This window comes from Merops nubicus, unplaced genomic scaffold (assembly GCF_000691845.1).
Source record: "Merops nubicus isolate BGI_N331 unplaced genomic scaffold, ASM69184v1 scaffold6132, whole genome shotgun sequence".
Taxonomy (NCBI): domain Eukaryota; kingdom Metazoa; phylum Chordata; class Aves; order Coraciiformes; family Meropidae; genus Merops; species Merops nubicus.
Genome location: NW_008592747.1, coordinates 61,726 through 86,556, shown reverse-complemented (window position 1 = coordinate 86,556; position 24,831 = coordinate 61,726). Strand labels below are relative to the sequence as shown.

The window sequence follows — 24,831 nt, the reverse complement described above, 5'->3', positions numbered from 1 at the left end:
CAAGTGCAGGAAAAAAATGAACTAAAATTTTGGTCCTTCTGAAATCACAGCTAAAATTCTCCTGTGCTTTGGTAAAGCAAAGATGCACCCTGCAGCTTTACAGGCACACAGCCACGTGCTGCTGTTTTCTGCCATGGCCAAAATGAGCCACGCTAAAGAAGTGAGTCAGGAGCAACCAGGGAAGAAGACAATTATCTCTATAGGGCCTCTGCTGTGTTTGTTCCTGAAAGGTGTGTTGGAGAATGAGCCAAGGAGATGCCAGAAGAAACAAGTGCCTTTAAGGTAGTGACATACCATCCAGAGTGGCTCAGTTCTTTTCCCTGTGACACTCTTAAAGCCAGTCAAAACACCGTGAGTGACTGACGGTATCTAATTTCTCCAGCACACTCTGAATCTCTGAGGCATTTTAGCAGCTGAGGCCATCAGAAAACCAGGACGTGTGTTAAGACAGTCTTTCTATTTCATATTACAATGATTTCTTTTTGAAGTGGCTTTCTGTTTTTGCTTGAGGTTTCAATGAATCACATGTGGTTTCTTGACTGACTCACTCCTCATTTCTGTGTCACACGGTTTTTGGGAAAAGCTCTATTTTAATTTGAATTCTGTGTTCATACCTCCTAAAAGTGAAGGTTGTATCAAGGTTCATTCAGGATCTCTCTTTTTTTATTTTTAAGACTCCAGATGGCATGCTATATCAGTGAGCTTCCCCATGCAGAGGCAGTATCAGAGGCAGCAAGCATTGCTCTGCCTATTGGCCCTTGCTCCTGCAGGCTGCACCTGTTCTGGTGAACCTGAGGACTTTCACAGCTTTTGAGCTCTGAAAGCCATTCACAATTATGGCAGCTTAGTGCAGAGCTGTTTGCACTTTGCCAGCTGGTGCTCACGCTCAGTCCTGATCAGCTGTGGGGAGTGACTTGCTTACACAGGAAGGGATGGGAGCATTGTCCTCGGGTAACTCTGGCAAACAGAAAGCTGTGGGTCAGCTGTGGAGCAGGATGTGTTGATCACCTCCTCTGCCCAGTGGTCTGTCTCCACTGGTGGGTCCATCATCCATTTTCACCTTTTCTCAGTCTGTTATTGGAAACTTTTTCTATGTGAGAAATCAATGATGGCAAAACATACCTGGGAAAACCAAGTTTTTCCATCATTATTAATTAAGAGAAGTGGGGGAGAAAAAACCTGCTGCTTAGCGAGTTGTTGTGACCAGAAGTGTAGATCAGCTACTGGGGGCTTCAGTGGGATCCCAGCTCCTATCCTGTGGTAGGGAATGTGCCCACCCCCAGGCTGGTAATGATTCTCATCCGTCTCTTGCTCTCGGTACTTTCCTTTTGCATGTGCAGCTTATTCCTCTGCTCATTTGAGCCAAAGGCAACAGTCCTAGGGAGTGTAAGATCAAAGCTCTGGAAAGGCAGATCCAACAGATCAATTTCTATTGTAGTTTACATGGCCAGGAGGCTTTTGGCATGCCTTAAGAGTTTTTCTGTAACTCAGTGTCTTGCTCAAGCCTATTGAAGATTAATTTGATTAGCTTCATGATGAGAACATGTATGGCATGTTTCCTTTCCCTGTCTGCATCTTTGCAGGGACTCAAAGCCTCTCCAGGCTAATACATCCTGCTGGTTGCTGACCCTTGCCAAGGCAGGGGGACACAGAGAAGAGTTCCTCACTCATGCATGGTGACACCCTTCACTTCTCCAGGGCAAAACACAGAGTGATGTTAGTCACAGCCCACAGCTGTGCTGCCCATGATACTGTGTTTAGGTGGTTACAGCTCTTGCTTCGTTACTGCAGTAACAGGCAAGTCTCTTGTGACATCTTTTGCTGACTGTGTGCCCCAATAGCAAGGGCACTGTCACCAATAGGCAGCACACGGGCCAGATCCTTCCCTCCAATTGGAAAGCATCTGAGGTGGTGAACAACTGGAGGAATAAAAAGATTGATAGTTTAACTCACAGTGTAGGATGAAGCAAAAACAGGAGTAAGCCAACTCAGAAGTCGAGTGACCAGCCCAGTTCCAATCAGATAGCAATTGCCAAAAAATGCCACCATTATTACACACATAATCCTCCCTCTGCTCCCGGTTGCGGTGGTGTCCTGCCGTTGCTGGGAAGCTCTGCCTGCAATGGACAGTCAGGAAACCTCTACAATAACTGGAAGCCCTACATCATACATCCACAACATAAGCAAACTCCCTGCAGGCAGAGCCAGCCTTTGTACTACTAAATTGAGAAGCAGGATACCTGATGTTAATGCTAAAGGTAGTAAATAGGAGCTAAAGCTCCTGTTTGGCTTTCGCTCGAGGTTGGCCAGGCCTTGAGATAAAACCAAGAGGAAGATCTTTCCGGCCTGGTTGTGGACATCATCCACATGTCAACCCTGATTCAGAGCTGGGGGGTTATTTATACCCTTAAAAATCAGTTTGATTTTATTTTGTTCACATCTTAGCAGGCTCTGCAGCCTCCATTATGCTTGAAGGCTCTTTCACTTCAGAAATGTTTATTGTTTGTCTTCATTTCATTCACAGCTATCTCAGATATGTTAATATACCAATATTGCCTCTTTCACTGATTTGGATCTAGTACCACCCATGACAGTGACTAGACTTGTATTTTGATTGTGCATGGGACAGCCCACCTCAAACATTCAATGTGACCTCATCCAGACTGGCAGTTCACAGTGGTCCCTGGCTGGTCCATGCCCAGAAATTTCTTGAGAAGCTGCTAGTGGGTCTGGGCCAAACCCATGTGAGGAATTTATCAGTAGAGAAGAGAATTTCTCAGTGGAGAATGGAGTAATTCCCTGTGTATTTGTAGCTGTGTGGTTCCAGGCAGCCCAACACAGTCCATGCTACCTCCTGCCATTGAGAGACCCGTATGATTCATGCTGAGTGAGGTACAGATCTGAGGCTAGGGGTTTTTTTCTGCAGCTCTTCCCCCCCATCTCTTGCTCCCCTGAGCAATTCCTTGTGGTTTTGTTCCTCTTTGGGGATATGGGGATTTGAGTTTAAGGCAGTCCAAGCAAGGAGGTTAGTCCTTGGAGGACTGTGCATGACTTTCCTAGGTAGAAAAGCAGCATGAAAATTCAAAGAGAAAGCTGTGGCAGCATTAACTTCACCCCTCTGTGCCTCCCTGCCAGGCAGCATGGGACAGCCCCCTGAGCACAGCGATTGCTGTAGAAGATGTTGGTGGGTTTGCTTTCTCAAGTTTTTGTTTGATAGCTGTGAGCCTGACTCTTTTTTGCATGCCTCACTCCCCTCTCCTTTTGCCACTTGATCATTTCCCTTATGGTGGTCTCTTCTGGGCACCCTTCGGGTCATAGAGACCATGGGAAATTGGGAGTATGGAGGCAACTGCACCTCTGAACCCCTCCCTGGAGGCATAGAGGGGGCACAGTGGTGTGCTCTCCTTTGACAACCACAGCATGCTCCCTTGGCTGTGACTCTGTTCTTGGGCAGGTGCAGAAGTGGATGATAAACCTGCAATCTTTTGAATGCATCCAGAGGAGGGCAACAAATCTGGTGAAAGGGTTGGAACTAACATCATGTGAGGAGTGGCGAAGAACTTTGGACTTACCCAGTCTGGAAAAAAGAAGGCTGAGGGGTGACTTCATTGCTCTCTACAGCATCCTGAGGAAAGGAAGTGGAGAGGGAGGTGCTGAGCTCTTCTCCCTGGCATTCAGTGACAGGACACATGGGAATGGTTCACAGTTGCACAGGAGGAGCTTTAGACTGGACTTTAGGAAGCATTTCTTTACCCTGAGGGTGGTCAAACACTGGAACAGGCTTCCTAGAGAGGTGGTTGATACCCCAAGCATGTTAATGTTTAAGAGGTGTTTGGATAATGCCCTTAATAATGTGTTTTAACTTTGGGTCAGGCAGCTGGACAAGACGATTATTGTAGGTCCCTTCCAATTGAAATATTCTCTCCCTTCTCCCCTCCCCTCCCCAAGGACTTGGGTGTCTTAGTGAGCATTTAAATACCTGAAAAACAGGGCAGTGTATATCCCCCGGCATCTTTGGGGGCCTGGGGTAGTATGGATTCATGGCACAGCCTGGATTAATACTTTTTGCCTTTAGACTGCAGGCCTATGCAGTATCAATGCACTATCAGCTTTAATAGTCTTACAGAGCCACATTAATCCTGCAGGCAGGGTACCAGCAGGCCTGGTATATTCTGATTATATTCTATGCTGAATATAATCTCTAAATTCAATACCTTCCTCAGACGTCCTGGCCATGTTTCTGTAGGAGTGAGAGGCAAAGCACCACCAACTCTGTTAAAAGTAGGAGTGAGCCCAATTCTGATAATCCTTTGGCATTACAGAGGTAGCCTTATTTATTTCCTGGCTGTGTAGTTTCCCTGTCTAAATCTAAATCAAAAGGACATTTGATCTTGTTTGTCATACTGCTAGTTTTTGCTGAGAAATGCAAGGCAATTTAGGATACTTTGCACTCAAGGATTTTTGAACAGCGTGGTAGGGATACAGAAGAAAAATCATGTGTGCTGATGTGCTGCTTTCTGCACATAGGGACTCAGCAGCTGTTACAAAAGGCACTCTGCTGATTTACCCCAGCAAAAGGTATGAGCATCTCTTCTTCAGTCAGGCAGTGCAAACTGAGTTATTTGTGTGTGGAAAGCTCATTAAACAGGAAATGTCAGGGATGGGCAGCATCCATAGGAAAACAAAAATGTAAACTGGCTATGTCTTAGTGAAGATCCAGACTGATGACAAATTGCTATTGTGCTTTTTTGTGTGTGTGTGAATTAATACCATTTTCTTATTTAGAAAGCTGCTATAGTTAAGAGACTCTCCTTAGCTGACCCAGAAAGCCTTCTGCAGGCTGTCTGCTGATACTGATTCAGGCCACTGTTGCTTGCACAAGACATGAATGATGATAAAAAAATAAATCAAATTTTTACTACTTTAATCCTATAAATATTAAAAAATAAATATTTTGTGCTCTTCCCTCATCCATTAAAATTGATTTTTTTAATCTCTTCCAGATGCTAGGGAAGTGGAGGGAATGTGCATGGTGCAGTGGGAAACAACACTGCCATTTCATTTTTGATTGCTGCTTATCAGGCTGCCCAGGGAAGTGGCTGAATCACCATCCCTGGATGTGTTTAAAAGTGGTGTAGATATGGTGCTTAGGGACGTGGGTTAGCAGTGGGCTTGGTAGAGTCGGGTTAATGTTTGGACATCTGAAAGGTCTTTTCCCAGCTAAACGATTCTATGGTTAAGAAGGTTTTTATCAAGAGCCCTTTCTCTGTTTTGATATTCTGATGAACATGGGCAGCAGCAGCTCAGCCAGCAGCAGACCTGAGTAGGTCGCTGTCCCTGTCATTACTTTGCCAGGCTTAGCTCTGTGGCAGGCTTCTGAGCAGGCACCCTAACAAAACCGATCTCCTTGTAGCTTTGTGTGGCTCCTCTGATGCCTAAGAAGCCACGGGAGCATTACAGATGCATTTGTGTTGCCATTGAGAGTAGCCAATTTATTTTGTGAGACATTCAGTGTGCCTGGGAGCTGCCACTGCTGCAGGTAGTTCCTTCTTTGTGGGCCACCTCCATGAACTGTGCCTAACAGTGAGGCCAGAAACAGAAAGTGGATAAAGAGGTCTGTTGTGTTACCTTACACTCTCAAAAAAAAATTAGGCCAGAGCAATGGATTTCTTTCATAGAATAGGCTGCTGAGCCTGACTACTATGTAGATCTACAACTCTTCCAACACAATAACCTCAAAAAAAGGGGGAAATGTTACGAAACTGAGGTCATTCATTCCAAGTGCTCTGGTTGCTTCCATTGTTGCTTCCTGGAGCAGAACACCAGATGTTTTAGCAACAGCACAGCATGACATGCAGGTATAAAAATGAGTTTCTGCACCAGGCTTCTCAATCCCCAAACCTTAGTTCTGCAGGACTGGGAGTGCCAGTTGCAATGCACCCAAAACAATGGCTGGGAAAGAAGAACTTCTGCCTGTTCATTGGGATCATGTACATTGGTTTCCATAGGCCTCACAAGGAGCAGATGGATCTTTAGCGTGCACCCAAGTGGGAGTCTTCTGGCTCTGCCCAAAATGAGATCTGATTTGTCCAGTCTAGAAATGATCAATAACAATTTCACAGCTGTTCTGCATTGCAGAGAGCAGTGACTTTATTCTTGCCTTGTCCTCCCTGAGCAGGCTTTTACCTTGGCTTGCACAGAAAAGCTCCTCACCAATTGTATACTATAAGCCTCTAAAATGCTAAATAAACCTCCCTGTGTAAGGTCTTTCTTTCCTGTGCAAGTATAAATCCACCCATCTATTGTTTGCAGCACACACTTTGCAGATGCAATAATACCCAAATGTGCTGGTTCAGCATGTGGGAGTCATTGCAGCCATGCAAATCCTAGATTTACCTTGCTTTAAATGCTATTTTTGCGCTGCCTTCTACAGCAGACAAACACTGCATGTAGGAAAGTGTTGAACTGTACACAAAGTGCAAGAGAAACTTTGTAGGGAAGTTTCCATGAATCCCACTAGTTTTAGTTAAAAATAAACCCTAGCCTGTCACTTCCAACTTAATGAGGGCTGATTGACTGTGCTTTTTTTAATTGTCATCCAGTTGCTGTGATTAGCAAGCTGCCTGGGTTTAGGTCCCATGCAAATGAAGCCTGGAGAAGCAATTTTGAGGGTAGCTGATTTACATGTATGCCAGAGGTGGGCATAGCTGTTGGGAGGGACAGGCAGATTCTGAGAAGCTCCTGAAATAAGATTCATCCCCTATTAATACACTTCCAAGCAACTTGCTGAAAGGTAAAAATCCTGTTGTGTTTAGGAAGGAATATCTATTATTTGTCTGTGTTTTTTCCTCATGTTTTTACTTCTCAGTTTGCAGAGCCTTTAGTCTTAATATGCTTCCCTTCCTAAATACAAGAATACAGTAGAGTTTTCAGATGTCAGTTACTGTTAGAAAAAGGAGCACAACATAAGTGGTTATGAAAGTCTCTGATTCTCTTGACTCCATTAATTAATCTGTTACTAATCTTTTGAACATTTGGACCTCCCCTAAGGCTTTTGGGTGAATTTTAGATTATTTTATTAGTACTCTACTAAGCTGTCTCAGCTGCCAACATTTGTTTGTGTAGTGCTTCCTATCTGAATATGTCCATCAGTAACTGTATCTCCAGAGCAGGGGGACTCACCTCTGTGCGGACATAGCCCTGTTGGAAACAGCCCATTGTCCTCTGTTACTACAGACATCACTCCTGTTACCACAGGAACAGGCTTTGGCTTTTTCTGAGAGTCGAAACCACTTTGCACTCCTTTAAAAATATGAAAATGGACTTAAGCAACCAGCAGATGACGGCAGCACAGAACAACCATTTCTGAGCAGGATATTTCTACTGGTCAGCTGAAATGTAGCATGTTTATTAAGATCAGTTTTGCCCATTCATGCCCATTGCTTGCCCCTCAGTGCACAGACATCCAGTTTTCCTTCTCCATGTCTTACCTCAACAGAGCATCCTGGCATCTTAGCACTTAATTTCTGTGTCTCGCCTCAACATTTTCACAGATTGTGCCTTCCTTGCCTGCCTGCCATTGTAATGAATTTCCATCTCCATCATGTGTCTAATTTTCAAATGGAACAGTTGTTGGTAATTCAGAGCAGCCCAATTATGAATGACCCCCATCCTTCTCCCAGGCTACACATTAGCCCTCTTGCCAAAGAAGGCTACAGTAGAAATGTAAGTGGATGAACTGAACCATGCATGTTTTCCATGTGTTATTAATTGTCCTTGTTTCCATTTATTAAAGGCCTTAGCCAATAATCTCAAGATGTTCTACAGAAGTACATGAACAATAATTTACAAGCTCAATGCAGCCATGAATTAACGTACCAAACAGATGCCTGACTGATCCACATGAGCCATAACTTAAAACATTTGTAAGAAAGTTTGAACCAAGGTACTGTTTTTACTGATGGACCACAGGGTGATGTCCCATGATGAGCTTCCTCCCAGACCAGTTGTTCTCAAATTGAGTCTAGCGTGTCAGTTAGCTTCTCCTAGGGAAGATAAGGACTCTGCTGGGACAGGCATTGACCTTGCAAAACCCCCCAACAGCCTTCTTTAGCCTTGCTAGTCTTCTTGTGAGCACATGCTCTTGCTCCATGGGTGAGTCCTGCCCCATGGGTGGACATCTGGCACAGTGCTATATCTATAGGTATCCTCTAGTATATAAGGTGGGTGCCAGACCCCACAAAGAAGTGTCAGCCTCCTATAAGTGCCTGGGCATGACCTTCCTGTGAGAAGTTGACTGTAGAACTGCTGTCTCATCTGGGAGTCTTAGGGTTAGCTGGATTTTTCAGACACCAGGAAAAAAAAAAAGGATGCTTTAGTCAAAGCCTGTAAGGTCACAAGGGCCTCTGGCAAGCAAACACAACAGAGCCAGAGGTAGAGATCTGTACTACTTCTGTCTGGTGCCTCTCTGCATCCTTGCAGCAGTGTTTATCCTGTACCAGCTGGTGTTTTGTTAATTGTGTGTGCACAGGGAGTGGTAGAAAGCATGCAAACAGTGTGTAAACAGGGTGCAGCATTGTCACAAATGGGGAGATCCAGAACTATCAATTTTATCGATTGCAAGACCTGTTATTTGTAAAGGAACAGGGTTTTCTTACTAGTCCCAGAGAGGAAGAGGGGACAAATCAACTGGACTGACTCCAGTTTTATATGAGGAGGTCATTTCTGATAACTTTTAAAGCCAGATTTGCCAAAGTATACAATACTGAAGATTACAAACTAATTTGTTTGAGTCTGGAGCAGGGAGATAAGCTAAGGCTGCAAAAACAGCAGGCTCAGCCCCTAAGGAGCATCCTGTGTCAGTGCCTAAATACATGGATAGGAACATAAACCAGTGCTGATGAGCTTTACAGAGATCCACATCTAGAAAAGAGGTGATGGCTGTGATACAGGTATTGGGGAAGATCACCAAGAATCATGTGAAAAAAAACTGAAGGACCTTTTCCCCAGGAACTGACTAAATGCCAGGACACCATAAAGTGATAGCCACAACTAGGATATAGCCAGATCATTAAAATCCTCCCCAACAGAGCCCTAGTTTATTGCCATGAAAGCCCAGGGATTGATTTAATGCAGTCAGCATGTAAATGGGAAGGAAATGGCTCTTCACCACACCATCTGTTTATCCCATCCCCATAACCCCACTAGTTAACTCTTTTGTGCCTTTCCTCTTGCTGATACCCTTCAGAAGGAAATACAAAGCTCTGCAGAGTCACCACTGGATGAGTTCCTCAGTCACACCTTCTGAGGTTAGAAGAAACATCTAACGGTCCCTCTGGGGACAAGCAGAGCACCTCATCCTCCCTAGGTGTTTGTCGTAGAGGCAACCCAAAACTACAAGAGGCTGTGATGCAACTAGCATTAGCAACTTCATTTCTGCACAATAACCCTCAGGGAACAGCACGCTTCTCTCTGTGCTAAAGTTCCACATGGCTGATGCAGTATTTCCATGCTGTCGTAGGAAACTCACTAGTTGGTGAGTAGCTCTCCTCCAGGCTCTTCTGGCTGTGGGCGATTTTCCCTGACTTTCTGCTCCTGAAAGGAAGACCTTTTTATTGGTGCAGATTCAGGTACAAGGAAATATTAGCAACATCACTGAAATGGGCTCTTTGCTCTCTAAAAATTCTTTGTTTGATTGTGCCATAAATAGAAAGCTTCTGCTCTGCTAACAATTACAGGTGCCTCTGAAAAACTGTAATTCCTTCAATCTCTTGACCACAGCACACTCAATGGCAGCTCCGTGTCAAACATTTTTGGCTAAAGGGAGATACATAGGTGAAAGCAGCACATCCTTTTCATAATGTATTTCTTCTGGACTGGATGCTCTTCAGTGTTTTCAGCATGCTTATGTCTTGGGTCTCTTTTTCTCCTCAAGGGGTTCCACCCCATGGAAGCACTGATGAAATTAAAGTCAATTAATGGTATCTTTCACTAGCCATCACTCCTTACTCACACACTGCCAACTGAGAGCTCTCAACTGGGAAAATTTTAGCTCTTTCTGGGTGAGATGTTTCGCTTCAAGAATCCAAGAGATACTTGTTAAGGTTATTTCACAGAGCCTTCTATAGTCACATGAAGTAGATATTAAAAGTTTAAATAATCTTTTGGTCTTTTTTTCCTGTTAAATTGGGATTTTGCCGTGGCTTAACTGAGTTATTTCACATTTATTACACAGTGGGCTGTCTCTGTCTTTCAGTCAGTGAATGGTGTGCCAGAGGTGATCGTGTTTTCTGAGTCTTAGCTTGAGTTTAAAAGAATAGTCAGGTCACACAGCCAGTGGATTTCATTCTGGCGTCTCTGAGCTGAAAATCAGAGATGTGAGTTACTGAACTGCCCTTGTTTACTCTCCCTTGCAGCATCCCTGTGGCTTCATTTGCTGGGCATCCCATGGGGAAAGTAGGCACAGAGATACATCCAGAGGTCATTTGAGCTTGGGTTTCAACCAAAAGATCTGCAGAAAGGGAATGGAAGCTGGCAGCACCTCACTGAATTTGGTCCATGCAGGTTCATTCTCTTCTGGTATGGCAGTAGGCTGTATTTATGGGTCAAGAAGGAAGAGACTGAAGTAATTTTGGCATGGCTGGCTGGTTGAAAGCAGAACCATGGTGCAGTGTGAGCGTTGGGCTTGAAAGCAGCAGAGACAGATTAGAGCAGTTCTGAACTGAGTCTAATTAATCCTGTCTTTCTATGCAAGAACACTGTTGTGCTGGAACAGGGACCCTTGTGCCCTTCTCTGTGGTGTGGCACAGACATGCCCTCACTTTTAGCCCCATGAGCATTTAAAGGATCAGGTCCTTGACTGAGATCTAGAACAAATAGGAAATAAGCAAATGAATGCCAAGCCACAAGCCTAAACCTGCTCCACTCAGGCATACTACCATGTTTTCATGTTACCTTGAGCTGGAAATCAGTGGATCTCCACACCAAACTACTCTCCACTGTTAGACCTGGTTCAAGTGAGGAATGTCCAACGGTGATGGGGCAGCGTGTTTTACCTCTCTGTTTTGTAAAATGGAAAGATAAAACAAGGTTTGATGCCTTGGCTCCTTGAGGTACAGAGGCTACCCATTGTCTCTTTCATTTGGGTCTGTTGTTCATGTGTTCTGCCCTTTAAGATTATTTCTTCATTTCTGACTCATCGCTTCCAAACAAAACTGATGGTGTTTTACATTGCATGGCACTGGAAGTGCATTGTTTTAATTGAAGCTCCTGTTATAAAAGCTTTTCAATAAATTAACAGAACCTTGAAAATGATGAAGTGAACAGAACAGCTGGTAGCACATTCCATATAAGAGCAAAGTTTCTGAAAGATAGGTAGAATGTCCTCAATGACAGAAATAAGGCTGATAGCAAGGTGTGTTATCTTTTGTTAGACCATTGGATATAGGTGGGAAAAAAATCAAGAAGCCTTAAGTTGCAAAACGCTTTTTCAGGTCTGAAGATTTTAGATTAAATTTCAGGCACTTTATAGTCTCATACAGTAATATTTAAGGGGAAGAAAAAGCCCATAATGATTCCAATTAATTTAAATTTCCACTTAGAGAGGAGAGAATGGTTCGTTTGGGGAACAATTTGCAATTCTTTTGCTGATGTATTACTTTGTAAATGGAGAGTGTCTCTTAGGCATTTACTGAGCCCATTTGGTCTCAGGCAGAAACCCATAAGAGGCAAAAACACAGAACAAAACATGAATTCTGCAAATCCTCTGGGCCCATGTTTTTTGTGGCTTTGTGATAGGGATATGCAGGAATACTGAGTCTGTCACAAGTAGGGCTGGCCAGAAGCCAAACATGAAGATTTTGACATTTTTCATTGACTAATAGCAAGACTTTCTGAAAATTCCCTCTTATTAAACAGAGGTAGTGCTGCCCACCTCCCCACTCCTCTTCCAACACAAACCTGAACAGCAGCAAAGTTGTCCTGGACTGGATTTAATTTCAGCCATTAGCTGCAATTACAGTTGAGTCCTTCCAACTATTTCAAATCCAGGACTATATTTCCCAGACTGGACAGCAGCAAAAGGAAAGTCCATTATTATATTATTAATTTTATTTTACTGTAATAAATGGCTTTATATGTTTGATCTTTTTGCAGTGTGGCTTTTCCTCCTACAAGGTCTTTGGGCTGGAAACCTTCATTCCACCCCTCTCACTCATCCACTGAACAGCTCAATGACCCTGGGCAAGTGATGTATGACCTCTCTGTGCCCTGGTTTTGGCATCTGGCAGAAGAGGCAGCAACATGAATCCTGCTTTCTCCAATACAGGGAAAGAAGAGTGGTAGATTAGTATTGCATATTATTATTGTTGATTGATTTTCTGTTCCAAGTTAAATCAGGCTGAAGAGCAGCTTGAAGAGTCTTTTGACACTTTTCACCATCCCAGAGAGCACCATTTCAGCAGTCTGCCCCAAGCTCAAACCACCTCACTGTCATCTGGAGGCTTTGAACTATCTTTCCCTATTGATGCTCAGAAGCATATCGCTCTTAGGAGGTACTATGCTGGGCAAAGCAAAGGATGCTTTCTCTGAGGGGTTCCCCTTTTTAATTGTCTGTACTAAAATGCACAGAGCCAAGCTCATCTGCACCACAGCAAAGCCTGGATCAATTGCCACTGCTGCTTACTGACATTTCATTAGGCCAGTGGCTATAGCACGTATTGATCCAGTGGCTGATACAAGTTTGTGAGGACCAAGCCCACCTGATCTAGTTGGAAACTGTCCTGTTGCAGGGGCTGTGTCCAGCAGTGAGCACACTATCCCACAGCTGGGCTAGGAGGCAATGGGAAGGTCCCTTCAACTCTTGAGCCCCAGGGTATCTAACGGTGATGTGCTGGCAGGATTGGTGGTGGCAGCATAATCTTGGTGCACCACTTGATGGTGTGTCACCAGCTATTTACATCAATGTGGAGTTCTAATAGTCATGGAATGGTTTTGTTGAGGTGGGTGGGGGCCATCATTCCTGGGATTCTCTTCCACATTCAGTGAAAGGTCTGATAATCCTGCAGAAGTAGAACATCCTTGTGTTGTTCTCCCGTGGGGTGCAAAGAGAAGGAGGCCTCTGTAAGTGTCAAATGTATGGGCAGGAGATGCTGAGGTCTGCATGACTGGAAGAATGGAAGAGCTTCTGATCCAGGAGACTGAATTGCTATAAAAAATGTTCTTGTGGTTGGTAAAAATGTGTGCAGTTGTGCAAATGGACTTTGTCATTTCTTTTGGCAGTCTGACTCCTTATCTCAGCACATGCTTAGTTAAACATTTAATCACACCATTTGGAGAATCAATGCCCATCATTCAAGCTGAGCATTTGACTGATCCTTCCTTGCAAAGTAGTTGTCAATGCTACCCTTAACCAAAATTTTCCCTGTATCAGGGCACCAGGAAAGACCTTCATGTGGCACTGTACATCAGTTGTGCACTGCCCTAGGTGCCAGTGCAGAAGTGCCTTGGGCCATTCATCTTGAGTTGAAATCTATGGCCATTTGTCAAATGAACTGTTTCAGTTTTGGCAGCAGGCCAAAACAGTGGCTTCTCTCTGCTGTCATAAGCCATGGATCCTGGTCTCTTGGTTGTAAGTACTTAGCAATGATAGAGGGATTTACAGTTAATTGGAGAGATGAAGGCAGTGTTTATTATCCTCGCTTAAATTGGGATGATGGAGACATGAAGAGATAATGTGATTTGCACAGGATCTCCCACTTGGCCAAAAGTCAGGCCAGAAGAATAATCCATTCTCCTGAATCCCAGCCTGGTCCTGTATGTGTTGGGCCACATCCTGGTGGTCTCAGGATGTGACAAATGTGGTTTGGATCTCTGCCTGCTTCTCTTCTCTTTTTTCTTCAATCCAGACGCTTTAAAGTAAAACAAGATGACTTCAGATCCATACTAAGTATGAAGTAGATGGGGCAAACTCTCAAGCACTTTCTTGTTAATATGCATGCTTATTTGCAAATGCAGATCAGCCTAATTGGCTGCCAGCATGCACAGATGTCTCTTGGCAAAAGTAGTCGGGTGCTGTGAGAATTGATTGCAAACACAAAATGGAACCAGATTAAAATCTGACCTACAGTAACCAGTTTCTAAAACACAGAGAAAGTAGTAATGAGGTGATGGAAGTTCTGGACTCAGGGAAATTAGTTATTGGCTGTTGTTTGTTTCTTCTGAGGGGTCTCTCCCTCCCTACGTGCCCCACCTATTCTTTAGATGAGCAATCTGGGTGACCCAGATCTTTATTAAGCCATGATGAAAGGATTAACCCCTTTCTTGCACGTAAAATACCATTAAATTTCCCTTAAAAGGGCTTCTGTCAACATAATGGAAAGAATTCTCCTTTTCTTGAAGTGACACCACTTTGTTACTTGGATTGGAAATCTTCACATCTCTTACAACTCAATTCTATAATTGCTTAGGAGAAAACTACATGAATACAGTTTCTCCAAAGCAAAATTAAAATGTAGTGGTAGCAAGCTTTTGCATGCTATCTTGTCTGTGAAGTTGGGATCAATGGAAATTTGCAAAAAGGCTATTATTTACTGTTGCTTTCAAGCAGCTAGCAGACTAACCTACAAAAATCTTCTTTTCCTCCAAAATCCAGCATGAAAGACTGTTAGGTGAAACATTCCTATCCCAGAGATTAACTAATTGCTCAGCAGTCAGTCATTTTCACTGCACAGCCAAGGACAGTGATTCCTTTCCCAGACGCAGATGGAGCAACGGTTTAATACAAAACAGTTCCTGGGACAGGAGGATTAAGGAGAATTTACTGGAGAGCAATTAAAACAGTTGTTGCAGCAATTTGTTTTTGAGGCTAAATTTCACATCAAAGGGAAGCTATCTGAGGAGTGTGCAGAGCAGAAGAACAATAAAGCCATCATTTCAGGCCATCTACTCTGCATCCTCAGAGTGCAGATTAATAAAGTGAGCTAAGAGGACATGGAGATTTACAGGAGTAAATTAGGTGAAGCAGCCTAAATGCAGTTTGCATTTGGAAAGAGCTGCTCTGGCTTCAGTCTCTCTTGGCTCTTGCTTTTTGTGGCTTCAGCTTCCTTCCATTTCTGCCAGGTTTCTTGTTGCTGTCATATTTGGCAGAAGGTTTCTGACCGTGCTTCTTGGTTTCAGAGACTCCTGCCAACGCAGGACCCCACGGTCTGTGGCTGCTCTCATGCACGAGCTGTATCAAAAAGCTGTTGATGGAAGCTGAGTCAGAGCCAGTGCTCCTCGCTGGTCCTTTGCTGGTGTTTGCTGGTCTTGCTGGCTCGGTCTTGTCATCCTAGCTGTCTGCACCTACCTCCTTGCCATGCCCTGACCGAGGCATTACTCCAGACTCTCCCTTGGGGCTGAGCTGGAATTGCATCTTGTGGGCAATGCTGCCATCGCCCTCTCCGTTTTGGAAGGGCAGTGAACCTGCAATGAAACAGGTTTTCAAGGCAGGGAACCAGTCCAGACATAGCGAGTCCCTCCACAGTGCATGGCAGCAGCTTCCTACCTCCATCCCAAAGGAAGCTTTGCATTTACACCGGCTGTTCAGGCTCACTGTGAGACTCACAGGCTGGACTTTCAGTAGAAGGACACATGGCCCATGGGTATTGTAGTAGCCTGAGCTGCATTTCACAGTTCTGCCAGCCCAGGCCCCAGGGATCCAGTTTCTGCCTAATTGCAAACAGAAAGGCTTGCATGAGGTAGTTTCCTATTCATTCATTTCTGTCCGTTCTTTCAATAGTTAAACTTTTAAAATTTAAGGATATTTTAATTCATGTATGTTAAAAGGAAGATTTGTTAGCATCTTGTAAGTTAATTCAAATAGCTGAAAAAAAAAATAACACATTTTAACATAGAAATATTAATTGCAAATCATGTTCTCTGTGACTCGCCTAGGTTTTAAAAAAATGACATTTTGGAGCAAGCTTCCAAGGTTACATGGGAAAATTGGGCTTGCCTGAAGTGGTCTTCAGAGTATCCAATAAGAGAGTCCCAGATATGCCCTGTTCTGACAACTGGAGTCTCCTAGAGAGGGCTAGTCCTCAAGGACTAAGGGATGAAGCATCCTAGACTCACCTGAGCACATCAAAACAATGGCCTGAGAGGGGTTTGCTGGTGATGACAGCCCTTATGGGCCCACAGTGTAGATGATGAGAGAGATCTGAGCAGCATCTGTCCTGCAACATCTGGGGATGGGATGAGATTTGCAATGCAAAAGGGTGGTTGTACGAGAGCAGCAACAGCCATCCCAGGTGGGCTTCAGTTTCCTACCAGCCACTGGAGGTTCTTCCAAGGGAGCAGGGTAAGGATGGGGGGATTTTGCCTTCCCTGTTGGTGGTTCATCTTATTGCTCCATGCAAAAACTCTGTTTTTTCACAAGCTCTCACTTGGACCCACTGATCTGGTGTGGTCTTCCATGCACTTGTCTCTCTGCAGTCTTTAAAATAATAGTTTCTCTGGAAGGACTGACTGGTGGGAACTGGCAATACACCAGCGTGCTGTGGGGAGTTAAAATAGCATCAGATGAAGGATGTAGTACACACACACACAGAGAAAAGCTTTACAGGGGGGCTTTTCACACAATCTGCACCAGACCCTGACATTTGCACTGCTAGAGGCACGAGGGATACTTTTTACCCACCGTCACGCAGAGGGTGTCTGCATCCAAGCAACATGCAGAAAGCTCCTGGTACAGACAGAGGAGAGAAACAGGCATTTCAGGGAACAGCTCCTCTGACCTGCTTTAACATCTAGCTGCAGGTGAAATGACTCACACCTTCCAAGTACCTTTTCCTTTCCCTGGTCTCTGCAGGGCTCCCTGAAGATGAGTTCAGAAGCAGACACAGGCTTCATAGGTGAGCCATATCTTGAGTGTCATGTTCTGGAAATTTGGTATATTTTGTAGTTTGTTCTTAGAATCAGGAAAATGGCCCACTCCACTGAGCACTGCATGCTTCGGGCTATCCTGAGTCTAAATTCTGGATCTGACACAAATTCACCTCCTTAATTAGCATGAGAAAAACAACATTTTTCTACAATGCACCCAGCAATGTGAAAATGAATAGTAATTTTTGCAAACTTTGTTACAGGAGTTTGGTTTGTGTTGTACAGCCTAGGCATGAATTGAGCTTTCCTTGTTATTTTCATTGGTATTTCTTCGGTGGGGTTTAGCATTGTTTCCAAAGAAAATGAAGTATTCGTGGTTGTGGTATTTGTCTGATATTGTTTATATCATCAAAAACTTCAAAATTCATTTACTAGCTTCAGCTAGGCTTGTGTGAAGGACTCACCTTGCATCATTTCAGGCCTAGGAGGCAAACAGATCTCCTATTTCCAAAAAAGGACTTACATAAAGGGTGCCAAGACCAACACACCTTGTGAGAACAATGACCCTTTTTATGGGAATTAGACATTCCTGTAGGATGTGGACCAGAGTAGATCCCCCTGGTGGGATCTGAAGGGTGGTGAAGAAGCTGCTCTGCAGGTCTCAGCCAGCTGCAAGTGAGCAGGGAGCCACCAGCTGTTGGTGCAAGGAGAGTGCATTTCCCTGACACGCTGCCTCCATCACTGCAGCAGGCTTGGGAAGTTCCCACTCGCTCTGTCTGCAGTGATTTTCAGTCCAAGTGGGGTCTGTGCTGTCACAGGGGTCACTGGCATGGTCCAGCTTAAAAAAAGGCAAATTTATTTCTTAAAATTTATTAGCCTGAATCATTTCACTGGCCTCATTTTCAGTGCTGCTGGGGAGAGGAACAGTGAGTAGTATCTTCAGGACCACAGAACTGAATTAAGGTGCCTTCTAGCATGTTCTTGTATTAAATGGGAACAAAAATACAGGGATCTGGACAAATACATTGTACTGTGATTAACAAGATGCAAGGGATATGGGACTTCTACAAGACTTCAATACAGACCAGATAGTTACCTCTGGAACAAATTTTTGAGAGGTGACCACCACCCACATCAGCCTGACATGTTGGTTAATGAGTGTGACCTGTGGTTATAGATTGTGGGCCCAAATCCAGCCTCATGGCAGATCTCCTCCTTCTGCTCTACGTGGATGTAGCTGTGGGGACTGAAATGTTGTGTTTGTTTGCTTTGTGTCACAGTTTTTTGGCACTGCAGACATACTCAGTGAGCTGAGTCAAGCCAGTTTTCCCAGGACAGGGTCTCCCCTTGCTGCAGGACTCCACCATCCCATGCCCATCAGTCATGTTTGTAGGCTGCCACAGGTTGGACACCCAGAGATTCTTAGCACTATGAAAATCTTTCCTGGGATGGCCTGTGTGGCTTTTCCTCCCTCTCCCTGGGTGCACACTGCCTGTATTGTCACCATGACAACTGTGTGCCTTTTTCCGGTGCTGTTCCACAGTTCTGTGGATTCCTGTAGTGATGGGCAGCCACTTATTGAATGCCAACAACAACAGCATGGAACATTCTAGAAATGGGACAGGGTGATCTCTGGTCAAATATTTGCTACTTTTATGACTTATTGTAATTCTTCAGAACTTTACCAGTTCTTTAATCCATTCACGTACCTTCCTTGGAGTCACTTATTAAGGGAGCTTTGTGAATGGAGCAAGGTCGTGGAGAGATGATTTTCAAAGTACTGGTGCAAAAAAAAGGCAGCAGCTAAGGGATGCATTGCAAAGTGTCTGGAAAGGCCACAGCTTCACTGATTAATTCAGCAGTAGCTGGGAGAACCTGTGTGTGTTCAGCCTTGAGCTGGCTACCCAACATGTCATTGCTGCTGCCCTTTTCTGCACTTAGGTGTGGGTTCGGTTATCCAGGCTGGCATCTCACAGGAGCTGCTCCAGGAGTAATGCACCTATTGCCAATACCTTTGGTAAGGTCTCTCTTTGTAAGCAGTGCTGGGCTGAGTTCACAGTCACAGCAACTTACCTCTCAGGATTGAGTGCACCCTCAGCAAGTTTGCTAACGACACTAGGCTGGGTGGTGCAGTTGACATGCCAGAGGGACAGGAGGCCATCCAGAGGGACCTGGACAGGCTGGAGAGGTGGGCTCAGGTGAACCTCATAAGGTTCAACAAGGCCAAGTGCAGGGTCCTGCATCTGGGGAGGAGCTGAATTTACCAATACAGGCTGGAGAGGACATGCTGAAGAGGAGTCCAGTGCAAAAAGACTTGGGGGTGCTAGTTAATGAGAAGCTAGACATGAGCCACCAAGGTGCAGCAGCAGCCCAGAAGGCAAATCCACTCCTGGGCTGCATCAAAAGAAGCATGGCCAGCAGATGGAGAGAGGTGATCCTGCTGCTCTGCTCTGCTCTGCCCTGGGGAGACCTCACCTGGAGTCCTGTGTCTAGTTCTGGAGCCCCCAGCACAAGAAGGACGTGGAGCTGTTGGAGCGTGTTCAGAGGAGAGCCACAAAAATGATCCGAGGGCTGGAGCAGCTCTGCTGTGAGGACAGGCTGAGGGAGTTGGGGCTGTTCAGTCTGGAGAAGAGAAGGCTCCGGGGGTACCTTAGAGCGACCTTCCAGTACCTGAGAGGGGCCTACAAGAAAGCTGGGGGGGGACTATTCACAAGGGTTTGGAGGGACAGGACGAGAGGTAATGGCTTTGAGCTAGAAAAGGGTAGATTTAGGTTAGATGTTAGGAAAACGTTCTTCAATATGAGGGTGATAGACCACTGCAATATATGGGATAAACCACCAGAGAGGTGGTGGAGGCCCCATCCCTGAAGACATTCAAGGTCAGGCTGAATGTGGCTCTGTGTAGCTTGACCTAGTTGGAGATATCCCTTATTGCAGGGGGGTTGGACTAGGTGACCTTTGGAGGTCCCTTCCAGCCCAGACATTCTACGATTCTATGAAACACATTAAAAGAAAAAAAAAACAAACAGGAACATGGTCTCATGAGACAGGATTTGTGTCACACAGGGCAGTCTTTCACAAAGCCATCCATAAAGGAAACAAAGTCCTACACTGAATCTCCATCACATTAATGAGTTTAGCACTTGTCATGAGACAGGAGGGTGGCTCTTTACTCCTTGAGATATGCTATACACACAGGTAATTAACTTCCTTCTGACTAACTCCTTTGAGGTTTGTCTATATTCCTTGGACATGCATTTGGACAAGCCTATGTCTAACCTCTCTGAAAAGGGTCAGGGACAATTGAAATAGCTCATCCAATTTAAGATTTCAAAATAAGCCTCTCCCAATTTGCTGAGGAATGCCAGATTGCATGAGGTGTTTTTCTGCTCTTATTTGTAGAGAAAAAATAGCCAGTAATAGTTATTAGACATTAATAGAATTAAGTCTCCGTGTAAACACATTTATTCTTATTCTGGCTTAGGTTAAACCACTGTAAAAGTGGATTAAATCCAACCACATAAAAAAGTTCCTAATATGGAAAAAATTGGTAATGAAAAATAACTATTACTGCTAGAATTCACATATTTATTATCTTTTTCCCTAGTTCTTTGGCTGTATCTTTCTTCTCTTTTCCTTGTACATATTCTAATGATATGAAGTAGTCCTGACCAACACTAGATCCTTGCTGTGCTAGGTGTAGTGCTTGGTTGAGGGTGGATGTTCTGAAGAAGGGACAGTCTCCATGGTGTGACACAGGGGTGGAATGATTTCCTCATGGTGACAGAGTAGTTCAGTGGGTGAATGAGATTCTGGGGCAAAAAAACCCCTACAGTGATTTCATGGCTTTCAGAAGGGGCCACTTCAGGAATATGAGGTAAAGGTGGTGTCAAATTAGCAAAGTCTTGGCCTTTCTTCTGCAGAAGGCAGCAGCAGCAGTCATGGGCAATTATATTCTCTGCAGAGAGATAATGTCTGGCTGGAGAAGTTCTGAGCTGAGAGGAGAAGAAGGAGAACTGAAAGAGCAAGAGTAGGCTGAGGAAAAAAAAAAAGGGAAGTGGGGTTAGTTTTCAGTGGGCTGCAAGTACTTGGAGAGGCATCAACAACTGGTGCTGTGGTCCTTGCTGTTGTTATTCTGGTCTTTTTAAAGAGCTGGCAGGACAGAAGTTGTCTAAGTTACCTTGTGTGTGTCCTGACCATGCATTCAGTGCTGCACTGGGCACCGGAGCACTGTGAGCCCCTGCCAGGCTGCAGGGAGCTGCCTGCCTTGCAGCATCCCTGGCTGCCACCAGCCACCACCTGCCAGGCACAGGCTGCCTGGGGGAGGGGAGGCTGCTCAAGCTGAGAAGTAAGGTGATGACCACAGAGAAGGGAACCATTGGGTGGAGCATGTTTTCACCACCCTTGATGTTTTCAGGGACCCAGCCACTCTGGCCTGGCCAGGGCAGAGCAGCACAATCAGAGAGAGACAACAGTGGAGGAACCAGCTATCTTCTCTGAGGCGCATCTTCGGGACACATCCTTGCAGCTGGTTGGCATTGTGTCATCTGCCAGAGGTGCCACGCTGCCCTCCAGGGAAAGACAGACACAAACAAAGCAACACAACGCACCTTCCAAATCTTCATCCTCATTTAGAGGGGGTGTGTGGCTTCAATTAAATGCCATTACTTAATTTTGAATCAAGGACAACTTCTCTTGCGTTTGTTTGTTGTTCCCAGTGGCTTGTCTGAGAAAGTTGCTCCATGAGGGTAAGCACTAATGAAGGGGAGCTTCCAAATGAGTGTATGTGTTGCTGCATCTAGGTCAGAGGAGTCAGATGAAAGTGTCTTCCATGTTTCTGTCTTGTTTGTGTTTTTTTAAAACTGAGATTCTAATAAACATGTTAAATTTCCAAATTATTATGAGCAGCTGCATCTATCAGCAGCACACAAGGATATATTTACAGTGTTTGAAAGCTCTCTAATGAAGCTTTGAAGTCCAGCTCATCCCAGATTCACACAGGGAAGGAGCTGTATCCATCGTGGCACTCCTCTGCTGGCTTCTGAGGATGTGAGACTTAAAAGCAACCATTTCTTTGCAAATAGGGATAGGCGTGAGAAGGTTTTTTATAAAAAGTAAATAGATACTGAAATATGGATAATCAAGCAGATACTTCAAAACCTACATCTGACTGTCACAGAGTTTTGTTTGTATTGCAGGGGCTCTATTTCACTTCTCTTACCAAGACTATCCCTACATAGTCCATATTTGCATTTAACCATGTGCTGGTTTTCCCTTTCCTATGGTCCTCCAGAGAACCAGAGTTTCCCTATCCTGCCTCAGTCCCACATTCAAGAAAACTGGATGAACCTAAAATAAAATTATATATTTCATATGAATAACATGTATAAAATCAACAGAGAGGTTTTTACTCTGTGGATCCTTGTGCAGCTTAAAGCTCAGATGCCTTTTCCTATAGAAGCCTGAGAGATGCTGCAGGCAGAAGTAACTGCAGCATGAAGTGACAGGGCATCACAAAACAGTGGCTATTGCTGGGGTTTATAATCACACCCCCCTCTTACAGTGCTTCCCAATGATGATCCCACTACACATATTAGACATATAAACTCCCCAGGAAATGCTTCTGTTGCTGTGTGAAGCCACGGAACATGGCACATGGGGAACCTAATTGCACCCTCCAGCCACTCCTGCAAAACTAACAATAGGCAGAGCTAAAAAGTATTGAGTACATTTGGATTTCCCAGCCCCTGGAAGGGTCTGTACATTGAATTAAACTTACAGCTGCATAGTCTCCACTGAATTACTGTTTCCTTTTGATCTGTACTAAAGCTAGTGACAGAGCAGGTATGAGTGTGAGTAATATATTTGGGTTCTTACTCTCTTTCTTCTCTTAATTCAGTTTTCCTTCTCTTGTTGTCAGGATATTTTTAGCTCTTCAATGCTCTATCTTCTGCATCAGAAATAAAGCTGAAACCAACTTTTAATCTACACTTAAAGTGTTTATGTTTGTGCATATATGTACCCTGTCTGTGCAGTGGAATATATCTGAGGTTACTGTGTCCTGATCAGTTCCATTTGAACTCACTGTAAGGAAACAGGACAGAAAGGAAGGAGAAATGCCTGTTCTGTCAGTACTGTTTCCTCAGCTCCCAGTAGTGTTTGTTGTACACGATGTCCCCTGGGTCCTGACTCTGTTGTGGATTTATTCCCCATAGATCATCTTTCGGAAGATCAGTGATGTCAAGAAGGAAGAAGAGGAGCGCCTGCGCCAGAAGAACGAGGTGACGCTGAGCATCCCTGTGGACCACCCTGTGAGGAAACTCTTCCAGAAGTTCAAACAGCAAAAGGAGATGCGGAATCAAGGCTCAGCCCACATTGACCCAGAAAGGAACCAGCTTCAGGTGGAGAGCCGGGGCGTGCAGAACGGAGCCTCCATCACAGGCACCAGTGTGGTCACTGTGTCTCAGATCACGCCCATCCAGACGTCCCTGGCTTACATGAAGACCAGTGAGGCCGTGAAGCAGAACAACAGGGATGCGATGGAGCTCAAGCCAAACGGAAACGGAGACCAGAAATGTCTGAAAGTCAACAGTCCCATGAGGATGAAAAACGGGAATGGGAAAGGGTGGCTTCGGCTGAAGAACACGATGGGGACCCACGAGGAGAAGAAGGAGGACTGGAACAACGTCACGAAGGCCGAGTCCATGGGGTTGCTGGCCGATGACCCCAAGTGCAATGACTCGGAGAACGGCGTCAATAAGAACCCACTGCGGAAAACAGACTCCTGTGACAGTGGAATCACAAAAAGTGACCTTCGCTTGGATAAAGCTGGTGAGGCTCGCAGCCCCCTGGAGCACAGCCCCATTCAGGCTGATGCTAGGCACCCTTTCTACCCTATTCCTGAGCAGGCCTTACAAACCACGCTGCAGGAAGTCAAGCATGAACTCAAAGAAGATATCCAGCTGCTAAGCAGTAGGATGGCTGCCCTTGAGAAACAGGTGGCAGAAATTTTAAAAATATTGTCTGAAAAGAACGTACCCCAGATCTCTTCCCCCCAGTCTCATTTATCACCCCAGCGGCCTGCCCAGATACCCTGTCAGGATATTTTTAGTGTTTCAAGGCCTGCATCACCTGAATCAGAAAAAGATGAAATCCACTTTTAGCATATACCTATGTGTATATATATATGTATACAGTATATATGCAGAGGTGTATATATACCTTTATACATATATATGTGTGTGTGTGTGTATACGGTAAATATATATACATATATATTTTCACTTGCATCCAATATGACTTGAACACACCAAGGATTTTGATATGTAAATATTGCATGTCCAGCTGGATTCTGGCCTGCCAAAGAAAACAATTAATAACATAGATATTGCTTGTATAATATGCAGTTGACTGCATGCACACTTTACATTTATTTATAATCTCTATTATGTAATAAAAGAATGACTTTTGTTTAACAAAGGCAATGTACTATTTAAAGAATCAGGGTCTAACCTGCCAATATTGCCATGACAGTTTTGATCTCAGGCTAGGTGAATTGAGCTTTTCTTTCCTTACCGTCTTTTCTGCCGCGTTAAACAGTAGATTTACATGACGTGGAGGACACGTTCAGACTCCAATCAGTGTTGTTTCCTGCTATCATTCCATTACAATATACTGTATATTTGGTGATAAATTCCCCTACTGCTTCTAAAGGGAGGGCTCAGCTCAGTGGCCAGGGAAGGGCACTGGAGTTTATTCATGTGGGTGTTGTGCATGCACAGCCTTTTATTTCAAGTATCCTCCTGTTCTTTTAGCATCCTAAGTAACGAATAATCATGATGATTTCTGGAGCAAATTGAAACTAACAGAAGCTCTCTCAGCTCCACTCCCTGAGAGTTTGGGGGTAACTTCTTTCTTTAAAGCCTCCTTTTACTGCTGCCATTTTTAAGGAACTGTTAGAGTAGCATTACG

The 24,831-nt window shown here is 44.5% G+C and overlaps 1 protein-coding gene across 1 annotated transcript in view; it reads left to right on the top strand.

The window, feature by feature from the left end:
• Positions 1-24,023, top strand: part of LOC103768100 (potassium voltage-gated channel subfamily H member 5-like) — a 56,472-nt gene extending 32,449 nt beyond the window's left edge. The window contains exon 5 of the mRNA XM_008935232.1: positions 23,076-24,023. Coding sequence (XP_008933480.1) covers positions 23,076-24,023 — 948 coding nt within the window. The remainder of the gene's footprint in view (positions 1-23,075) is intronic.
• Positions 24,024-24,831: the final 808 nt, after the last annotated feature.